Below are 19,021 nucleotides of genomic sequence, written 5' to 3'. Positions count from 1 at the left end.
TAATATTAAGTAGAACATTATCAAGAGAAGCAGGACCCCTCTTGGACCTCAGATACTCTATAGAGATATTTCTAAATTAGCAAATACTAATGCCATTCTAGGGAACCCTTCAAACTTTTAGATAACCCATAATCTAAGAAACTTAGCCCAAATAGAATAACATTTCTCTCTCATAGTCCATCTCTAATGAGGTTAAGTAGGATGGGGATTCTTTGGGGTTATAGGAATCATAAATTTGGTCCCTATTAGGGTATTATGTCAGCACTTCTAAACATAGCTATCTCTCAGAAATAAGAGGGTACTTATACTCTCCCAAATATGCAAGATCTCTAAACAACATTGGTCACTAGTACACCTTTAAGGATCCAAATAATATTCTTTTGTCTAAGTAACGTCCTTAGCAAAATAGTATGCATGAATATGATTATTTATCTTACCCGGCCCTTGCTGGGCCTCCATAGATAATGAAACATTTTTGTAAATGCATCTCTACATTGAGACACACACAAACAACAATTAATTCTCTAATAAACCATATAGATTGAGTGCTCTCCATAAGGATATTATATAAACCAATCTAAGCATGTTCATCCCCCAGAAATAAGAAGATACAGGTAATTTAAGAAGGATAGGGAGTTTATGGATTGCACTAGCCTCTGTTAAAACTTTATAGATTGAGTAATTTCCTAAATTATTAATAGTTTTCCCCCAATGTCCAACAAAGACACTGTAGGACCTCAATGGTCTCTGCCTTCTAATCTGGTGGTACAGGCCTCTTTTGGACCTGCCTAATAAAAGATATGCATGGAAGGAGGAGAACTATCTTTTATGTAACAAATACATTGCTATTAGCCCTTAACAGGTGGTGAACATCTAACGGTTGCCAGTGACTAGAACAAAGCCAGGCCTCCCTTTTTCCCCATTTTAACTCATAATATACCGTAAAGTGAGAGTTATGTATATATCTAAGCAAGGGCCATTGTCTTAAAAATATATGAGCACAAACCCCAACAAAATATCGCAGTAAATCAAAGCAAAAGTAAGAGTGACCACATGGGCAGATAGCCTTGACATACCAGGCCATTAAGTATATAAATATTGAACTAAGAGTAAGTACAGGGGCCTATCGTTATCAAAGATGCTAACATGGGCCTCAGCATCTAGTATAGCATCTCTCAGGATAGCGTCCGAAATCTAAACTCAAGGAAGGGTGCAGTTTGTAAGTAAAATACTGAGTCAGACCTGGCACTTTAGAGTCCACCCTTACACTGAATTCTTCATCCGAACCTGACTCGGATACAAATGTCTAAGTCCTGAGTACCTCCTGGTACGCTGTAGGATTCCAAGGTGATAGAGTAGTAGGAGGCTACCAGCCCCGGATTCTCACCCGCAAAGCCATTCACTGGGGAGCCGGACGCTTTCCCCATGTGACCAGGCAAGCGACAATGGTCTGGAAATCCTCAACAGGATGACCGCTATGTGCCTCTGTTGGTTCTTGTCGGCTGGTGGTAGCCCCTGCAATCATAATTATCCCCTCAGGTAAAATGTGCTCTAAGAGAGCTCCTAATTTGCCGACGCCTCCCAAGCTTGCCTCTCCAAGGCTGGCCTCCCGCTGCTCCCTCTCCGATAAAGCGGCTCTAGTATGTGAGCTCTAATCCCGCTGCTGTTCTGCGCTGCTCTGCGCACTTGAAACTGTTAGCCCCACCAGACTAAGCCCAGAAGGCGTCTCTATAAGGGCACCTGTTAATGCCATGAGGCGGTCAAATCTGTGGTTCGGATTCAGTGAACAGGGCTCGAATCTTGGTATAGAGGTCCTCCTCCATGATGTAGATGTTAGGCAGAGGATATCAGTATTCTCTGCTTACCTGGTTTCCTGGGGGGGGTCTCTCCTTAGGGGCCGCCAGAGACACTGAGCAGTCCAGTTTGGGAAGTCCTGTCGTAGTAAAGAAAAAGGTTTTTACATAGTTCCAGTTAGTTTAGTGTCCTCTGCCTCCTGCAATATAAATTCTTGCTGGATGGCTGTTCAATCTCTAGATTACAGGTGGTTTGTAACTCTATGTTGCAGAGCTCCCAATTTAGTGGCCATCTTAGACCATAGCCTGGACATGCCCCCATCCGTGGGCTCTTTAAACGATCGTCTGGGGTTGCTGTGTTCCTTGTTCAGAGAGGAATTGCCTGGTATTTTGGCGCTGGACTGACCGTAATAGGCGGGATCAGACTGATATACTACAGGAAAGTTATTTTCTGTGAAAAGCATTACTGGGCTAAAAGAAGCTGCACCCAGGTGGTAAATCACCATAGAACAGGCTAACAATAGTATTGAGCCAGTTGTTCATTCCTGTGAGTGTGCTTCTCTCTGTGTGTAATTAGTCTCCCTATGGGAAAAAGGGGAAACCAGACGTGGACTCCTTGCTCAGTGTGCTTAGAGGAATATGGCTACACCTCACTGACGAGGCCCAATCAAGGCCGAAACGATCGTCTGGGGTTGCTGTGTTCCTTGTTCAGAGAGGAATTGCCTGGTATTTCGGCGCTGGACTGACCGTAATAGGCGGGATCAGACTGATATACTACAGGAAAGTTATTTTCTGTGAAAAGCATTACTGGGCTAAAAGAAGCTGCACCCAGGTGGTAAATCGCCATAGAACAGGCTAACAATAGTATTGAGCCCGTTGTTCGTTCCTGTGAGTGTGCTTCTCTCTGTGTGTATTTAGTCTGGGACGGGGAACAGCTTCTTAAAGGAAGTACCTAATCTCTCCCATTGATTCTTAATAATGTTAGCCATCTTAACAGGAAGGTCTGAAGTACCACCCTGTCCTCATACACTTTATCCAGCTTAGGAATCAAAGGTTCCTCCAGTAATTTCGGTTCCGGAACCTCGAGGGTAGCAAGCACCTGCTTCAGCAAAAAGCGCAAATTTTCCATCCTAAACCTAGTCAGGCTCCTCTGCAGTGGAAGCTTTAGATGACATGGACTCCGACCCAGAAGGAACGTCCTCCAAAAAGTCAGAGTTGTCCTTGTCAGCGGATCATTTTTCCGAGATATCCATTAAAGTATAGGACCCCTGGGCCGGATCGCCATATTTTACCTTACGCTTGCGCTTGGCAGAACGTAGTACGGCACTTATCACCTTAGAGACCACTGTTTGCAGTTGATCCGCAAAATCTGACGGCCAACGGATCTCTCCCGTAGGAGAAATAGACATGCCCTGGGGCGCTGCATGTGTACTCGGAGATGTATGTAGGGAACGCACCTCATGGGACGGGGAGCCCTCAGAGGTGGATGGCTCAGTAGTACTAGACATCCTTTTCTTTTTAAATGTCATGACCATAGCTTGCAGATTTAGTACGAACTATGTAGAATCTAAATAAAAACAAAATTTATGCTTACCTGATAAATTTCTTTCTTTTGCGATGTACCGAGTCCCGGATTCATCCTTACTTGTGGGATATTGTCCTTCCTGACAGGAAGTAGCAAAGAGAGCACCACAGCAGAGCTGTCTATATAGCTTCCCCCTTAACTCCACCCCCCCCAGTCATTCGACCGAAGGCCAAGGAAGAAAAGGAGAAACTATAAGGTGCAGAGGTGACTGAAGTTTACATTAAAAAAAAAAATACTATCTGTCTTGAATAGACAGGGCGGGCCGTGGACTCGGTACATCGCAAAAGAAAGAAATTTATCAGGTAAGCATAAATTTTGTTTTCTTTTGCATGATGTACCGAGTCCACAGATTCATCCTTACTTGTGGGATACCAATACCAAAGCTTTAGGACACGGATGAAGGGAGGGACAAGACAGAAACCTAAACGGAAGGCACCACTGCTTGCAAAACCTTTCTCCCAAAAATAGCCTCCGAAGAAGCAAAAGTATCAAATTTGTAAAATTTTGAAAAGGTATGAAGTGAAGACCAAGTCGCAGCCTTACAAATCTGTTCAACAGAAGCATCATTTTTAAAAGCCCATGTGAAAGCTACCGCTCTATTAGAATGAGCTGTAATCCTTTCAGGAGGCTGCTGTCCAGCAGTCTCATAAGCCAAACGGATGATGCTTTTCAGCCAAAAGGAAAGAGAAGTCGCTGTAGCCTTTTGACCCCTACGCTTTCCAGAATAGACAACAAACAAAGAAGATGTTTGACGAAAATCTTTGCTTGCCTGCAAATAAAATTTCAAAGTACGAACCACGTACAAGTTGTGCAACAGACATTCCTTCTTACAATAAGGATTAGCACACAGAGAAGGAACAACAATTTCTTGATTGATATTCCTGTTAGTAACAACCTTAGGTAGGAACCCAGGCTTGGTACGCAAAACCACCTTATCAGCATGGAACACAAAATAAGGTGAGTCACATTGTAATGCAGATAGTTCAGAAACTCTTCGAGCTGAAGAGATAGCAACTAGAAACAAAACTTTCCAAGATAAAAGCTTAATATCTATGGAATGCATGGGTTCAAACGGAACCCCCTGAAGAACTCTAAGAACTAAATTTAGACTCCATGGCGGAGCAACAGGTTTAAACACAGGTTTAATTCTAGCTAAGGCCTGACAAAAATCCCGAACATCTGGAACATCTGCCAGACGCTTGTGCAACAAAATAGACAGAGCAGATATCTGTCCTTTTAGGGAACTAGCTCACAATCCTTTCTCCAATTCCTCTTGGAGAAAAGACAAAATCCTAAAAATCCTGATTTTACTCCAGGAGAAGCCTTTGGATTCGTACTAAAAAAGATATTTACGCCATATCTTATGATAGATTTTCCTGGTAACAGGCTTTCGAGCCTGAATCAAGGTATTTATGACTGACTCAGAGAAACCCTGCTTTGATAGAATCAAGCGTTCAATCTCCAAGCAGTCAGTTGCAGAGAAATTAACACCTCTTCTCTTTACCCTTCCTGCTTAGAGCCAGCAAAGAGAATGACTGGGGGGTGGAGTTAAGGGGGGAGCTATATAGACAGCTCTGCTGTGGTGCTCTCTGTGCAACTTCCTGTCAGGAAGGACAATATCCCACAAGTAAGGATGAATCCGTGGACTCGGTACATCATGCAAAAGAAAACGGCACCTTTATAACCTCCAATCGCCAGGGCACTCACCACCTCCTATGACCCGGACCACAGAAACCGTCTAATGTGCCACCGGGCAAGCTAGGAAGTCGATAGGCCCCACCCGAAAGAAGGAATGTCTCGCAGGACTGCCCCTGCACTAGGGAGAAACGCACCAAATCTGCCGCGCAAATACTCCTAGAAAAGAAACTAAAGTCTACCCACTGCCAGAGCCACATCTCACAGCAATGACACAACACACAATATTATGTACAAACCCCCCTGTTCAATAACCCCCCTACCAGGGATATTAACCCTTTATTTTATAAAGATAAGAGGTATCACACTGTGACCATGTCATCTGCGTTATCATTATGTGTATAAAAAAAATGAAACGATCTTACCAGAATCTATGCTGTGGAACAGGAACACGGTCTCTCAAGTGTGACAGTGTAGTAGCATCGCTCCTGACATGGACTTGAGTGTAGAAAGCAGGCAGCGAAACTCGTCAATGCTGATTGCTTACGGAGCTGTTAATCTGAGTCGGGATGGTTTCGCAGAAAGACTCACCCTGCATCTCCGGACTCTCACTTTCACCTAAGCTCTCACAGAGGCTGACAGGGCTACTTAAAACTCCAGTCCCATTCCGAAGGGTACTACCCCCCATAAGGGACTACTCCGAATCTTCAGACACTTCTCTGCCAACCTCCTGTGACAAAAGGCAAAGAATGACTTGGGGATGAGGGAAGTGGTTGGGGTGCCTTTGGTTGGGGTGTCTTTGCCTCCTCCTGGTGGCCCGGTTCTTAATTCCCACAAGTAATGAATGAAGCCGTGGACTCTCCTCCCCTTTAGATGGAAATGAATGATTCATCTATTAAACTGGAGATAGTTCACCTTCCAATAGTTGTATTCATTTCAATGATCCATCTATGCATATCTAATGATATATAACCAAATCAGTAATGGTCTGATATAACAGGAAAAATAATCTGAAAAGTTATTAATCTTAAAATGAAAACCATAATTTCAATTGCGATTTACATCATGATTTAAAATCAATTTGATTTAAATCAAATCCATACACACAGTATATACACTATATGGCCAAAAGTATGTGGACACCCCTACTAATTATTGGGTTCAGGCGTCTCAGCCACACCAATTGCTAATAGGTGGCTATAACACAGCACATAACCATGAAATCACCATAGACAAAACATTAACATTACAATGAGTTATATACCACCTTTATAGCATACCACCTTTGACACAACTCAGTTTGTGAAATTTTCTACTACATCTGCCTCAGTCAAAAGTGCTATTATTGTGAAATGGAAGCAGCTGAGAAGCTGTACACAAGCCTTACATTAAGCTTCGGCTGGAGTGGTGTAAACCACTCGATTGTAAGTACCCACAATCTGTATTTGTTTGTTAAATTTTGTCTTATATTGTAAAGTTTTACCACTGTACTTATCTCTGTACCCATGGACAGCGCTGCAGAATCTGTTGGTGCTTTTTAAATAAAGTATAATAATCATAATAACCACGCCGCCACTGGACTCTGGAGTAATGGAAATGTGTTCTTTGGTTCAATAAATCCTGCTTCACTATCTGTCCGTCTGAAGGAAGAATTTAGGTGTGGCAAATGCCAATAGAATGCTACCTATCGGAATGAATAGTGCCTACTGTTAAGTTTGGTGGAGGAAAGATAATGATCTAAGCTGTTTATCAGTGTTTGGGCTAGGCACTGAAATGTCCTTTTAATGCTACAGGATACAAAGACATTTTAGACCACTTAGAGCTTCAAACTTTGTGGCAATAGTTTGAGGAAGCATGACTATGCCCATGTGCACAAAAAAACCTGAGTGGCCTGCACAGATGCCTTACCTTAACCCCAATGAACACCTTTGGGATTAATTGTAAAGTTCATTATGAGCCAGACCTTCTCATCCAACATCAGTTCCTGATCTCACAAATGCTCTGTTGGCTAAATGGGCACAAATTCCCACGGACTCATTCCAGAAAGCCTTCTCAGATGATTTGTGGCTGTTATATAGTGCAAATGGAGTTCTAACCCCATATTAATACCTATGCTTTTGGAATGGGATCTTCAAAAAGCTCATATAGGTATGATGGTCATATAGTCTATGTCCAGATGGTTAATGTTGTGATGCCACATTCAAACTATTACTAGAAAATACACACTTTATATTGTACATTATAGACGGGTAACTCTCTTGTATCAGCGCCACACAAATATGTCTTTAAAAAAGTAATCTATATTCTATAAATTTCCAGTGTCTTTGGTATGAATGTCCATGTGCTTTTTATATATCTATATTTAGTCCAGTGACACTTATTGGACTTTTTGGGTCATATTCTTTGGAGTACACTACTACTATTTAAGTTTTGGATTTGTATTTAAATTTTATGTTTATCTAAATTTTTTAATTTTGGAATTTGTATGTTTGTGCTCTCCAAAAAATATATACCCATAACCATATGTATGTATACTATGAATAAATATCACTGGATTGGGCCATAGTGATCTGTCCTTAAATTCTATTCTATTTTAGCAAAAGAAATTGGTTCAATCTAAATGAAAGTATAGTATATATTACATGTGTTGTATGTACATGTTCAACTTTGGTATTTACATTAACTAAGTGATGTTTTATATTTCAAAGTTGCTCCTTTTCCATTTTTGTACAAATCAACATTTGAAAGTTTGTAAATTTGTATATTTGCACTGTCAATATTAGTACTGCTTTCTTTTCTTTTGTTAATCACCTTTGTAACACTGTTTAGCTCCAGGCATCCATGGGTTAATATTTGTTAAGATTTTGTAGGTGTTACTCCCACCTTTTAAACTGTATCCAATCAGGTAATACTTTACCTGTTTTAAGACACATCTCTGTGGTAGCACTGCATACTACGATTACGGCCTGAGAGCTGAAACATGTCAGCGTTTGTGCTACACCTACTTTCTTTGGGATGTTTCCTGCTGTTCTATTGAATTTTAATTTTGCTCAATAAATAGACATTTTATTCATCTATACAGTGGCTCTACTCCTTTTTGAATTAAAAAAACAAACCCATGGAATTTGAAGGAATCCAAGTTTTACAGGGTTGTACACATATATGCACACTTACCTCGTCATACATAAACTGAAGTGTTAAAGCGGATTTTCCCACTCCACCACTGCCTACCATGATGACTTTATGCAATGCCAAAGAATTTTGCCCCTTGGGCTTATTAGCTGCCATCTTTGGACTTGGTAGTATTATGGTTAAGAAATCCTGTTAACCTGAAAGTAAAAAAAAATCTTATGTCAATATTTTTGGTTAACATTGAAAATCATTTGCTTGTAAATCATTTTTAAAGTTAATAAACAGAATAAAAACATATATAACAGACGACTGACAGACTATTGTCTTATATGGGAACCGTGGGAATCACTCTGGATTTGTAAACTTCCATAGTCAGACTGACCAACTAGACTGAAGTAGTAGCCAGGGGATGTGACCCCCTTATTCCCTATTTCCCAAGCAGTTTCAGAATTTAGATATCCCCTGATATGTGACCCTAAACCCCCCCTCCCCGCATAGATGAGCCAGGTGCGGAGGCAGCCTCGCTAAGTTAATACATTTAAGCAGAAGAGAGATTTGTCATCTCCCTCCACTAGAGTTTGTAATACTGAACTGACGAGGTACCCTAATAGACTAAACTGCTAATTCAAAAGTCATGCCTTTAATGTTTATTGTAGAACAGTCAGAAGGCCCAGCGAAAGAAAATATGTAAAAAAAAGGTGACATCTGTAAAAAACATAATTTATGCTTACCTGATAAATGTATTTCTCTTGTAGTGTATCCAGTCCACGGATCATCCATTACTTGTGGGATATTCTCCTTCCCAACAGGAAGTTGCAAGAGGATCACCCACAGCAGAGCTGCTATATAGCTCCTCCCCCAGCTGTCACATCCAGTCATTCGACCGAAAACAAACAGAGAAAGGAGAAACCATAGGGTGCAGTGGTGACTGTAGTTTAATTAAAATTTAGACCTGCCTTAAAAGGACAGGGCGGGCCGTGGACTGGATACACTACAAGAGAAATAAATTTATCAGGAAAGCATAAATTATGTTTTCTCTTGTTACGTGTATCCAGTCCACGGATCATCCATTACTTGTGGGATACCAATACCAAAGCTAAAGTACACGGATGATGGGAGGGACAAGGCAGGATTAAGCGGAAGGAACCACTGCCTGAAGAACCTTTCTCCCAAAAACAGCCTCCGAAGAAGCAAAAGTATCAAATTTGGAAAATTTGGAAAAGGTGTGAAGCGAAGACCAAGTCGCGGCCTTGCAAATCTGTTCAACAGAGGCCTCATTTTTAAAGGCCCAGGTGGAAGCCACAGCTCTAGTAGAATGAGCTGTAATCCTTTCAGGGGGCTGCTTTCCAGCAGTCTCATAGGCTAGGCATATTACGCTCCGAAGCCAAAAGGAAAGAGAGGTTGCCGAAGCTTTTTGACCTCTCCTCTGTCCAGAGTAAACGACAAACAGGGAAGATGTTTGACGAAAATCCTTAGTAGCTTGTAAGTAAAACTTCAAGGCACGGACTACGTCCAGATTATGTAAAAGACGTTCCTTCTTTGAAGAAGGATTAGGACACAATGATGGAACAACAATCTCTTGATTGATATTCTTGTTAGAAACCACCTTAGGTAAAAACCCAGGTTTGGTACGCAGAACTACCTTATCTGCATGAAAAATCAGATAAGGAGAATCACATTGTAAGGCAGATAGCTCAGAGACTCTCCGAGCCGAGGAAATAGCCATCAAAAACAGAACTTCCCAAGATAAAAGTTTAATATCAATGCAATGAAGGGGTTCAAATGGAACTCCTTGAAGAACCTTAAGAACCAAGTTTAAGCTCCACGGGGGAGCAACAGGTTTAAACACAGGCTTAATTCTAACCAAAGCCTGGCAAAATGCCTGGACGTCTGGAACCTCTGCCAGACGCTTGTGCAAAGGAATAGACAGAGCAGAAATCTGTCCCTTTAAGGAACTAGCTGATAATCCTTTGTCCAAGCCCTCTTGGAGAAAGGACAATATTTTAGGAATCCTAACCTTACTCCATGAGTAATTCTTGGATTCACACCAATAAAGATATTTACTCCATATCTTGTGGTAGATTTTCCTGGTAACAGGCTTTTTGGATGATTGAAAGGACCTTGTATCAGAAGGTCCTGTCTTAGAGGCAGAGTCCATGGTGGAAAGGATGACATGTCCACTAGGTCTGCATACCAAGTCCTGCGTGACCACGCAGGCGCTATCAGAATCACCAATGCTCTCTCCTGTTTGATTTTGGCAATCAGTCGAGGGAGCAGAGGAAACGGTGGAAACACATAAGCCAGGTTGAAGAACCAAGTCGCTGCTAGAGCATCTATCAGCGTCGCTTCTGGGTCCCTGGACCTGGATCCGTAACAAGGAAGCTTGGCGTTCTGGCGAGACGCCATGAGATCCAACTCTGGTTTGCTCCAACGATGAATCAATTGAGCAAACACCTCCGGATGGAGTTCCCACTCCCCCCGGATGGAAAGTCTGACGACTTAGAAAATCCGCCTTCCAGTTCTCCACGCCTGGGATATGGATTGCTGACAGGTGGCAAGAGTGGTACTCTGCACAGCGAATTATTTTTGAGACTTCTAACATCGCTAGGGAACTCCCGGTTCCCCCTTGATGGTTGATGTAAGCCCCAGTCGTGATGTTGTCCGACTGAAATCTGATGAACCTCAGTGATGCTGAGGCCAAGCCAGAAGAGCATTGAATATCGCTCTTAACTCCAGAATATTTATAGGAAGGAGTTTCTCCTCCTGAGTCCACGATCCCTGTGCCTTCAGGGAGTTCCAGACTGCACCCCAACCTAGAAGGCTGGCATCTGTTGTTACAATTGTCCAATCTGGCCTGCGAAAGGTCATACCCTTGGACAGGTGTACCCGAGACAACCACCAGAGAAGAGAATCTCTGTTCTCTTGATCCAGATTTAGCAGAGGGGACAAATCTGTGTAATCCCCATTCCACTGACTCAGCATGCATAATTGCAGCGGTCTGAGATGAAGGCGCGCAAATGGCACTATGTCCATTGCCGCTACCATTAAGCCGATTACCTCCATACACTAAGCTACCGAAGGGCGCGGAATGGAGTGAAGAACACGGCAAGCATTTAGAAGTTTTGATAACCTGGACTCTGTCAGGTAAATTTTCATTTCTACAGAATCTATAAGAGTCCCTAAGAAGGAGACTCTTGTGAGTGGGGATAGAGAACTCTTTTCCTCGTTCACTTTCCACCCGTGCGACCTCAGGAATGCCAGAACTATCTCTGTATGAGACTTGGCAACTTGAAAGCTTGACGCCTGTATCAGGATGTCGTCTAGATACGGAGCCACCGCTATGCCTCGCAGTCTTAGAACCGCCAGAAGTGAGCCCAGAATCTTTGTAAAGATTCTCGGGGCTGTAGCCAACCCGAAGGGAAGAGCTACAAATTGGTGATGCCTGACTAGAAAGGCAAACCTTAGAAACCGATGATTATCTTTGTGAATCGGTATGTGAAGGTAGGCATCCTTTAAGTCCAGGAGGTCAATGCCACTGGCAGAACTAAACTGCTGGAAAAAGCTGAAACTAAATCTGCAAAAAGTGGGGAAATGTACTTTGTAACTGACTATAGCACCCAATACAATAAAATATGCCAGATAATAAGTAAATATTTCAAAATGCTAGCAGCAGATAATGCGTTGACTGGTGTGGTAGAGCATGGTTGCAAATATTCTTTTAGAAAAGGAATAACCATGGGTAACCTTTTGGCTCCCACCCAATTAAAGAAATCCCGAAGGGAAGAATCTAGCTCCTGGCTTAGGTTCCAGGGGGTGTATAGGTGCAGCAACGTAACGTGCAAGGCATGCGAGCACCTTTTAATAGAAGGATTCAGAAGTAGTGTTACAAATGAAATTTACAATCATAAAAAATGTATGAATTGTAGAAACACGTTTTCAATATACCTAGCAAACTGTGTGGAATGTAACCTACAGTACGTAGGTATGACAACAAGAGAGACACGGGTGCGCATCAGAGAGCATCTCTTGGATATCAAGGCGGGCACCCTGACAACCCCTCTTGTCCAGCATTTCAAGTTGTTCCATAATAAAGAAAGTGTCAACTTCAAATGGACTATAATTGAAACAGTGGATGCAGGGCCAAGGGGGGGGGGGGGGGGGGGGCAGGGAGTCCGCACTTGCTAAAAAAGAGGTGTTCTGGATATTCAAATTGGGGACCAGGTACCCCAAAGGATTAAATTCCTCTTATGACCTAATAAACCACTGGATATAAATAAAGTAATTGTCCAGCCACCAGATAACCTTAGATCACATAAATCACTGTCTTAATACAGTTAGAAATCTAAAGAGGTCCTTATAATATTATATTGATATAAGCATTATATTATCCCACATACTAACCCTAATATTATTGGGGTACAAAGTAAAAAATAATTGCGGTTATTCCAACCCTTATGGCTTTATTACATTTCCAGCATGGTTTAAGGGATATATTGCTACATCATTATGACATTATCTGAGTTAATGGTAGACACGAATAAATAGATACCTAAATTGACAAGGTGGTCACTTTATGGGTTATGCAGGGCAATAGGGATTAGTCTATTAGTGAGAGGTAACCTTAGCCTAATTTTGTCTTTTCAGGCATCAAGTACTGAGCAGCTCTAGCTATAATTACAATGTTTAGCTATTGAAGCAAACAACATTACTACTCGCATTATGACATTCCCAAATTAGACACATACTTTGATATCATTATTTCTATATAAGTAAGGGTTATATGCAATACAGGTTATTTTCAAAGTAATATGATTTACATGTATTGAACAGAGTCACTGGAAAGGAATGAGTTAACCTTGTTACTGTCATTCAGCCAATGAAATGTTTTTACACCTTTTTTAAGCTCTGCAGTAATGAAGGTTTTTCATGAGCTATGACTACGGCATACAGCCGAAACGCGTAAGCTTGTTGAAGTTATCTGAAGGGCAGCATTCCTGTATACCTGTTTTTTAAGGATAATAAAGCTGAAAGTTTTGATTTCAACACTGCGACTCCAGTACTAAATTATTATCCTTTAAGTCCACTGTGGTCATGTACTGACCTTCTTGGATCATGGGTAGGATGGTCCGAATAGTTTCCATTTTGAAAGATGGAACTCTGAGGAATTTGTTTAAGATATTTAGATCCAAAATTGGTCTGAAGGTTCCCTCTTTTTTGGGAACCACAAACAGATTTGAATAAAAACCCTGTCCTTGTTCCGTCCGCGGAACTGGATGGATCACTCCCATAACTAGGAGGTCTTGCACACAGCGTAGGAATGCCTCTTTCTTTATCTGATTTGCAGATAGCCTTGAAAGATGAAATCACCCTTGTGGAGGGGAAGCTTTGAAGTCCAGAAGATAACCCTGAGATATGATCTCCAACGCCCAGGGATCCTGAACATCTCTTGCCCACGCCTGGGCGAAGAGAGAAAGTCTGCCCCCTACTAGATCCGTTGCCGGATAGGGGGCCGTTCCTTCATGCTGTCTTAGAGGCAGCAGCAGGCTTTCTGGCCTGCTTGACTTTGTTCCAGGACTGGTTAGGTTTCCAGGCCTGCTTAGATTGAGCAAAAGTTCCCCCTTGTTTTGAAGCGGAGGAAGTTCATGCTGCACCTGCCTTGAAATTTCGAAAGGCACGAAAATTAGACTGTTTGGCCTTTGCTTTGGCCCTGTCCTGAGGAAGGGTGTGACCCTTACCTCCAGTAATGTCAGCAATAATTTCCTTCAAACCAGGCCCGAATAAGGTCTGCCCCTTGAAAGGAATGTTGAGTAATTTAGACTTCGAAGTCACGTCAGCTGACCAGGATTTAAGCCATAGCGCCCTACGCGCTTGGATGGCGAATCCGGAATTCTTAGCCGCTAGTTTAGTCAAATGAACAATGGCATCAGAAACAAATGAGTAAGCTAGCTTAAGTGTTCTAAGCTTGTCAATAATTTCAGTCAATGGAGCTGTATGGATGGCCTCTTCCAGGGCCTCAAATCAGAATGCCGCCGCGGCCGTGACAGGCGCAATGCATGCAAGGGGCTGTAAAATAAAACCTTGTTGAATAAACATTTTCTTAAGGTAACCCTCCAATTTTTTATCCATTAGATCTGAAAAAGCACAACTGTCCTCAACCGGGATAGTAGTACGCTTTGCTAAAGTAGAAACTGCTCCCTCCACCTTAGGGACCGTCTGCCATAAGTCCCGTGTAGTGGCGTCTATTGGAAACATTTTTCTAAATATAGGAGGTGGGGGAAAAGGCACACCCGGTCTATCCCACTCCTTGCTAATAATTTCTGTAAGCCTTTTAGGTATAGGAAAAACATCAGTACACACCAGCACCGCATAGTATTTATCCAGCCTACACAATTTCTCTGGTACTGCAACTGTGTTACAGTCATTCAGAGCAGCTAATACCTCCCCAAGCAACACACGGAGGTTCTCAAGCTTAAATTTAAAATTAGAAATCTCTGAATCAGGTTTCCCCGAATCAGAGATGTCACCCAGAGACTGAAGCTCTCCGTCCTCATGATCTGCATATTGTGACGCAGTATCAGACATGGCCCTTACAGCATCTGCGCGCTCTGTATTTCTCCTAACCCCAGAGCAATCGCGCTTGCCTCTTAATTCAGGCAACCTGGATAATACCTCTGACAGGGTATTATTCATGATTGCAGCCATGTCCTGCAAGGTAACCGCTATGGGCGTCCCTGATGTAATTGGCGCCATATTAGCGTGCATCACCTGAGCGGGAGGCGAAGCGTCTGACACGTGGGGAGAGTTAGTCGGCATAACTTCCCCCTCGTCAGAATCTTCTGGTGATATTTCTTTTATAGTTAAAGACTGATCTTTACTGTTTAAGGTGAAATCAATACATTTAGTACACATTCTCCTATCGGGCTCCACCATGGCTTTCAAACATAATGAACAAGTAGTTTCCTCTGTGTCAGACATGTTTATACAGACTAGCAATGAGACTAGCAAGCTTGGAAAACACTTTAAACAAGTTTACAAGCAATATAAAAAATGTTACTGCACCTTTAAGAAACACAAATTTTGTCAAAATTTGAAATAACAGTGGAAAAAGGCAGTTACACTAACCACATTTTTACAGTGTATGTAACAAGATAGCAGAGCATTGCACCCACTTGCAAATGGATGATTAACCCCTTAATACCCAAAACGGAATAATAAAAGACAAAAACGTTTTTTTTGTTTGTTTTTTTTAACAGTCACAACAACTGCAACAGCCCTACTGTGGCTTTTTACCTCCCTCAAAAATGACTTTGAAGCCTTTTGAGCCCTCCAGAGATGTCCTGGATCATGCAGGAAGAAGCTGGATGTCTGTTTCTGTAATTTTTGCTGTGCAAAAAAATGGCAAAATAGGCCCCTCCCACTCATATTACAACAGTGGAAAGCCTAAGGAAACTGTTTCTAGGCCAAATTCAAGCCAGCCATGTGGAAAAAAACTAGGCCCCAATAAGTTTTATCACCAAATACATATGAAAACGATTAAACATGCCAGCAAACGTTTTATATTACATTTTTATAAGAGTATGTATCTCTATTAATAAGCCTGATACCAGTCGCTCTCACTGCATTTAAGGCTTTACTTACATTAGTTCGGTATCAGCAGCATTTTCTAGCAAATTCCATCCCTAGAAAAATATTTTAACTGCACATACCTTATTGCAGAAAACCTGCACGTCATTCCCTCTCTGAAGTTACCTCACTCCTCAGAATATGTGAAAACAGCCATGGATCTTAGTTACTTCTGCTAAGATCATAGAAAACGCAGGCAGATTCTTCTTCTAAATACTGCCTGAGATAAACAGTACACTCCGGCACCATTTAAAAATAACAAACTTTTGATTGAAGAATAAACTAAGTATAAAACACCACACTCCTCTTACGACCTCCATCTTGGTTGAGGCTTGCAAGAGAATGACTGGATATGACAGCTGGGGGAGGAGCTATATAGCAGCTCTGCTGTGGGTGATCCACTTGCAACTTCCTGTTGGGAAGGAGAATATCCCACAAGTAATGGATGATCCGTGGACTGGATACACTTAACAAGAGAAACTAGGTTTTAAGAGCTGAGGTACTTCTCAACCTCCTCTCGCAAAGTTTATGTTTATCATTGCAACACTATGTCTCTATATTGTGTATTCTGTTTGCGTTCCATAAGATGTATAATATGTATACAACCTCAATAAAAATTATTAAAAAAACAAACAAAAAAAACCCATATATACCATTATACATGTCCCTTCATGATGGAGTTAATTTTATCTATATATATATATATATATATATATATATAGATAGATATATATATATAGTCTGTTTCAATGAAGGACGGCACTCACTGTATTTAGGATACAAAATTTCAAATATTTATTGTGGTACGTTTCGGGGTTCGCAGACCCCTTCCTCAGGCCAGACAGAAGTGCAAGTGAACAATGTGCAATATAAAGGTACTAAGCCCCACCCATCAACCAATTAGTGAAAATTGCGCCAAAACTATGTTGCCATGGCAACATCCTGGTTGCCAAATAATCAATATAGCACACCAGTTTGTAAATATCACAACTTATAATCATATATGCATACATCTGTAAATGCATAGAACCAAAATAAAATCAAAGTCAATCCATAAATAGTGACATTAGTGCAAAAAAACAAACATTAAAATAAAGTGCATACATATATTCCTGTGTACATATCACTGGAAATAGTAAATAGTATTTATCGGCATATATTCAAAAACAGCTCTAACCATTCATCTTATAATAATCCATATCATATATAAAGTACATAAAGTCTATATAACATCGCTGAATCAAATATGTAGGATACTGCTAAAATAGATCAGGGTTACAAGACCATTTCATACTGTTTGTGAAAACATTCCTATTGAATCCGTTTGACCAAAAAACTGCATTAGTGTGTCTAAAAAATGTATAGGTCCGTGTGGGTTATATGTTAAGATCAGCAAATATCCTGTGTACTTACAGATTAATATATCTCCAAGGCTGGCAGAGGTCATAGTTATGGCAGTATACCTAGTTGCCTGTGCATCGCTAAGCAACCCTTTGTAAGCGTTCCGAAACAGGCGCGGATCAGCAAGATCCGATGTCTGCGGCGTTCAGTGTAAGTCAGCATGGCTAATTTGCATAGCCATCTGACATAAACTAGGGGGCGTGATCTAGACTTTGTATCCGTATTTTCGGGATTATATGCACCATCCGATATGTATTCAGAGACCAGTCACACTGCAGCCTAATAAAGCCTATTATTGTTACCTGTGCCTGTTGGCAATACGCCTAGTAATGTGAAGTGCTAAAGGGCTGAGTATAGTATATGCTAAATGTATGGAAACCCAACCGGGCATAAAGGTGGTTATACTTAAATCCAGTGTCTACAGTCAAAAGGGACAATGTGGATATAAACCTTATAAATGAGCCCAGAGGCAGAACTTTTTTTCACTTTCTGCGATGAGATTTTTTTAAGTGAAAAATTTTCTGCAGCTCATATTTAAATAAAATAAAATGTTAAATTAGGCAGTTACACTTAAGCATACGTTTAATTGCAATGTGTTGATTAACTGGAGAATAAAGCAATTTTAAAAGTTTTATAATATAGTGCAGTAGTTGAAAATTGGATTGCAAATTAGATGCAGCCAAAAAAATAAATTGTCTCTTGAATAAAAAGAATTCTATACTCTTGGTCTAATATATAAATCTACTGCATATTCAAACAACACTTTGCTCTGGATGCACTGTGATAAGGAAAACTTACACTGTGCAGCAACAGCACAGTACTGTTTGAAGAGAACAGCCTGATGTGGAGCAGTGCTGCAAAGTTAGATCAGTAACAGTTCCTGCATGTGTCTTGTTCTTTCTGCAGACATGCTGCATTTTCTGCGATTAAATCTCAGATCACTGTATGTTCTGCCTTGGGGTAAATGAGTAGGTATTGGTATAGTTCAGCCAGGGTATATAAATATATGTATCCACGTATATCGCTGGGGGCAATCATGCAATGTGAAAAATACGAAAAAGAGATACAAGATTAAAGTCTGGACCAATTAGTGCATCAAGTGTATATTAAATCATTAATATATATTGGCCTACCAGTCGTTTGTGACTACAGTTCCGTTGTATAAAGATATGTGCGTATCTACATATACATACACACACATATATATATATATATACATACACACACACACACCCCTATCTATAAGACCACCTGTGCATGCAGATATCTATATGCCCACAGATTTTTGAAAAAGATTAAGCAATGCAATAACAAGACATTTTTGTCAATTTATGTAGTGGGGATTCACTCATACAGTGGGACCTCAATTAGGTTATCATTGGTCCCCTGTTATAAATGACAATCAAGGTTCTGGATATGTAGTGAGTCATACAGTAGAGTCCCAGTATGTAGTTCTCTGACCGCCTAGTTACCACAATAAATATTTGAAATTTTGTATCCTAAATCCAGTGAGTGCAGTCCTTCATTGAAACAGACTGTATACATCACCGACTTGGCACCCTGGTTGATGACCTTATTGCTTGTGAGTGCAGACACACATGGAGGATATATATATATATATATATATATATATATATATATATATATATATATGCATCAGAAATAAATCATTGCATTGCAAACTATCTTTATACAACATGAAGGCCGAAACTATCGTCTGGGGTTGTCATGTTTCTTGTTCAAAGGAGAATTGCCTGGTATTTCAGGGCTGGACTGAACTTAATTAGCGGGATCAGACTGATATACTTCAGGAAAGTTTTCCTCTGTGAGAAGCACAACTGGGCTAAAAGAG

General features: G+C 41.0%; 1 protein-coding gene across 2 annotated transcripts in view; it reads right to left on the bottom strand.

The window, feature by feature from the left end:
* RALA (RAS like proto-oncogene A) overlaps positions 1 to 19,021 on the bottom strand; it is a 231,530-nt gene that overhangs the window by 45,672 nt on the left and 166,837 nt on the right. For both annotated transcript variants that reach the window (XM_053714564.1, XM_053714565.1), the window contains one exon: positions 8,188 to 8,342. In XM_053714564.1, coding sequence (XP_053570539.1) covers positions 8,188 to 8,301 — 114 coding nt within the window. In that variant the 5' untranslated portion in view covers positions 8,302 to 8,342. The remainder of the gene's footprint in view (positions 1 to 8,187; positions 8,343 to 19,021) is intronic.

The sequence above is a fragment of the Bombina bombina genome, chromosome 5 (assembly GCF_027579735.1).
Source record: "Bombina bombina isolate aBomBom1 chromosome 5, aBomBom1.pri, whole genome shotgun sequence".
NCBI lineage: Eukaryota > Metazoa > Chordata > Amphibia > Anura > Bombinatoridae > Bombina > Bombina bombina.
Note: the sequence above shows the minus strand (reverse complement) of the source record. Positions and strands in the feature narration are given on the sequence as shown.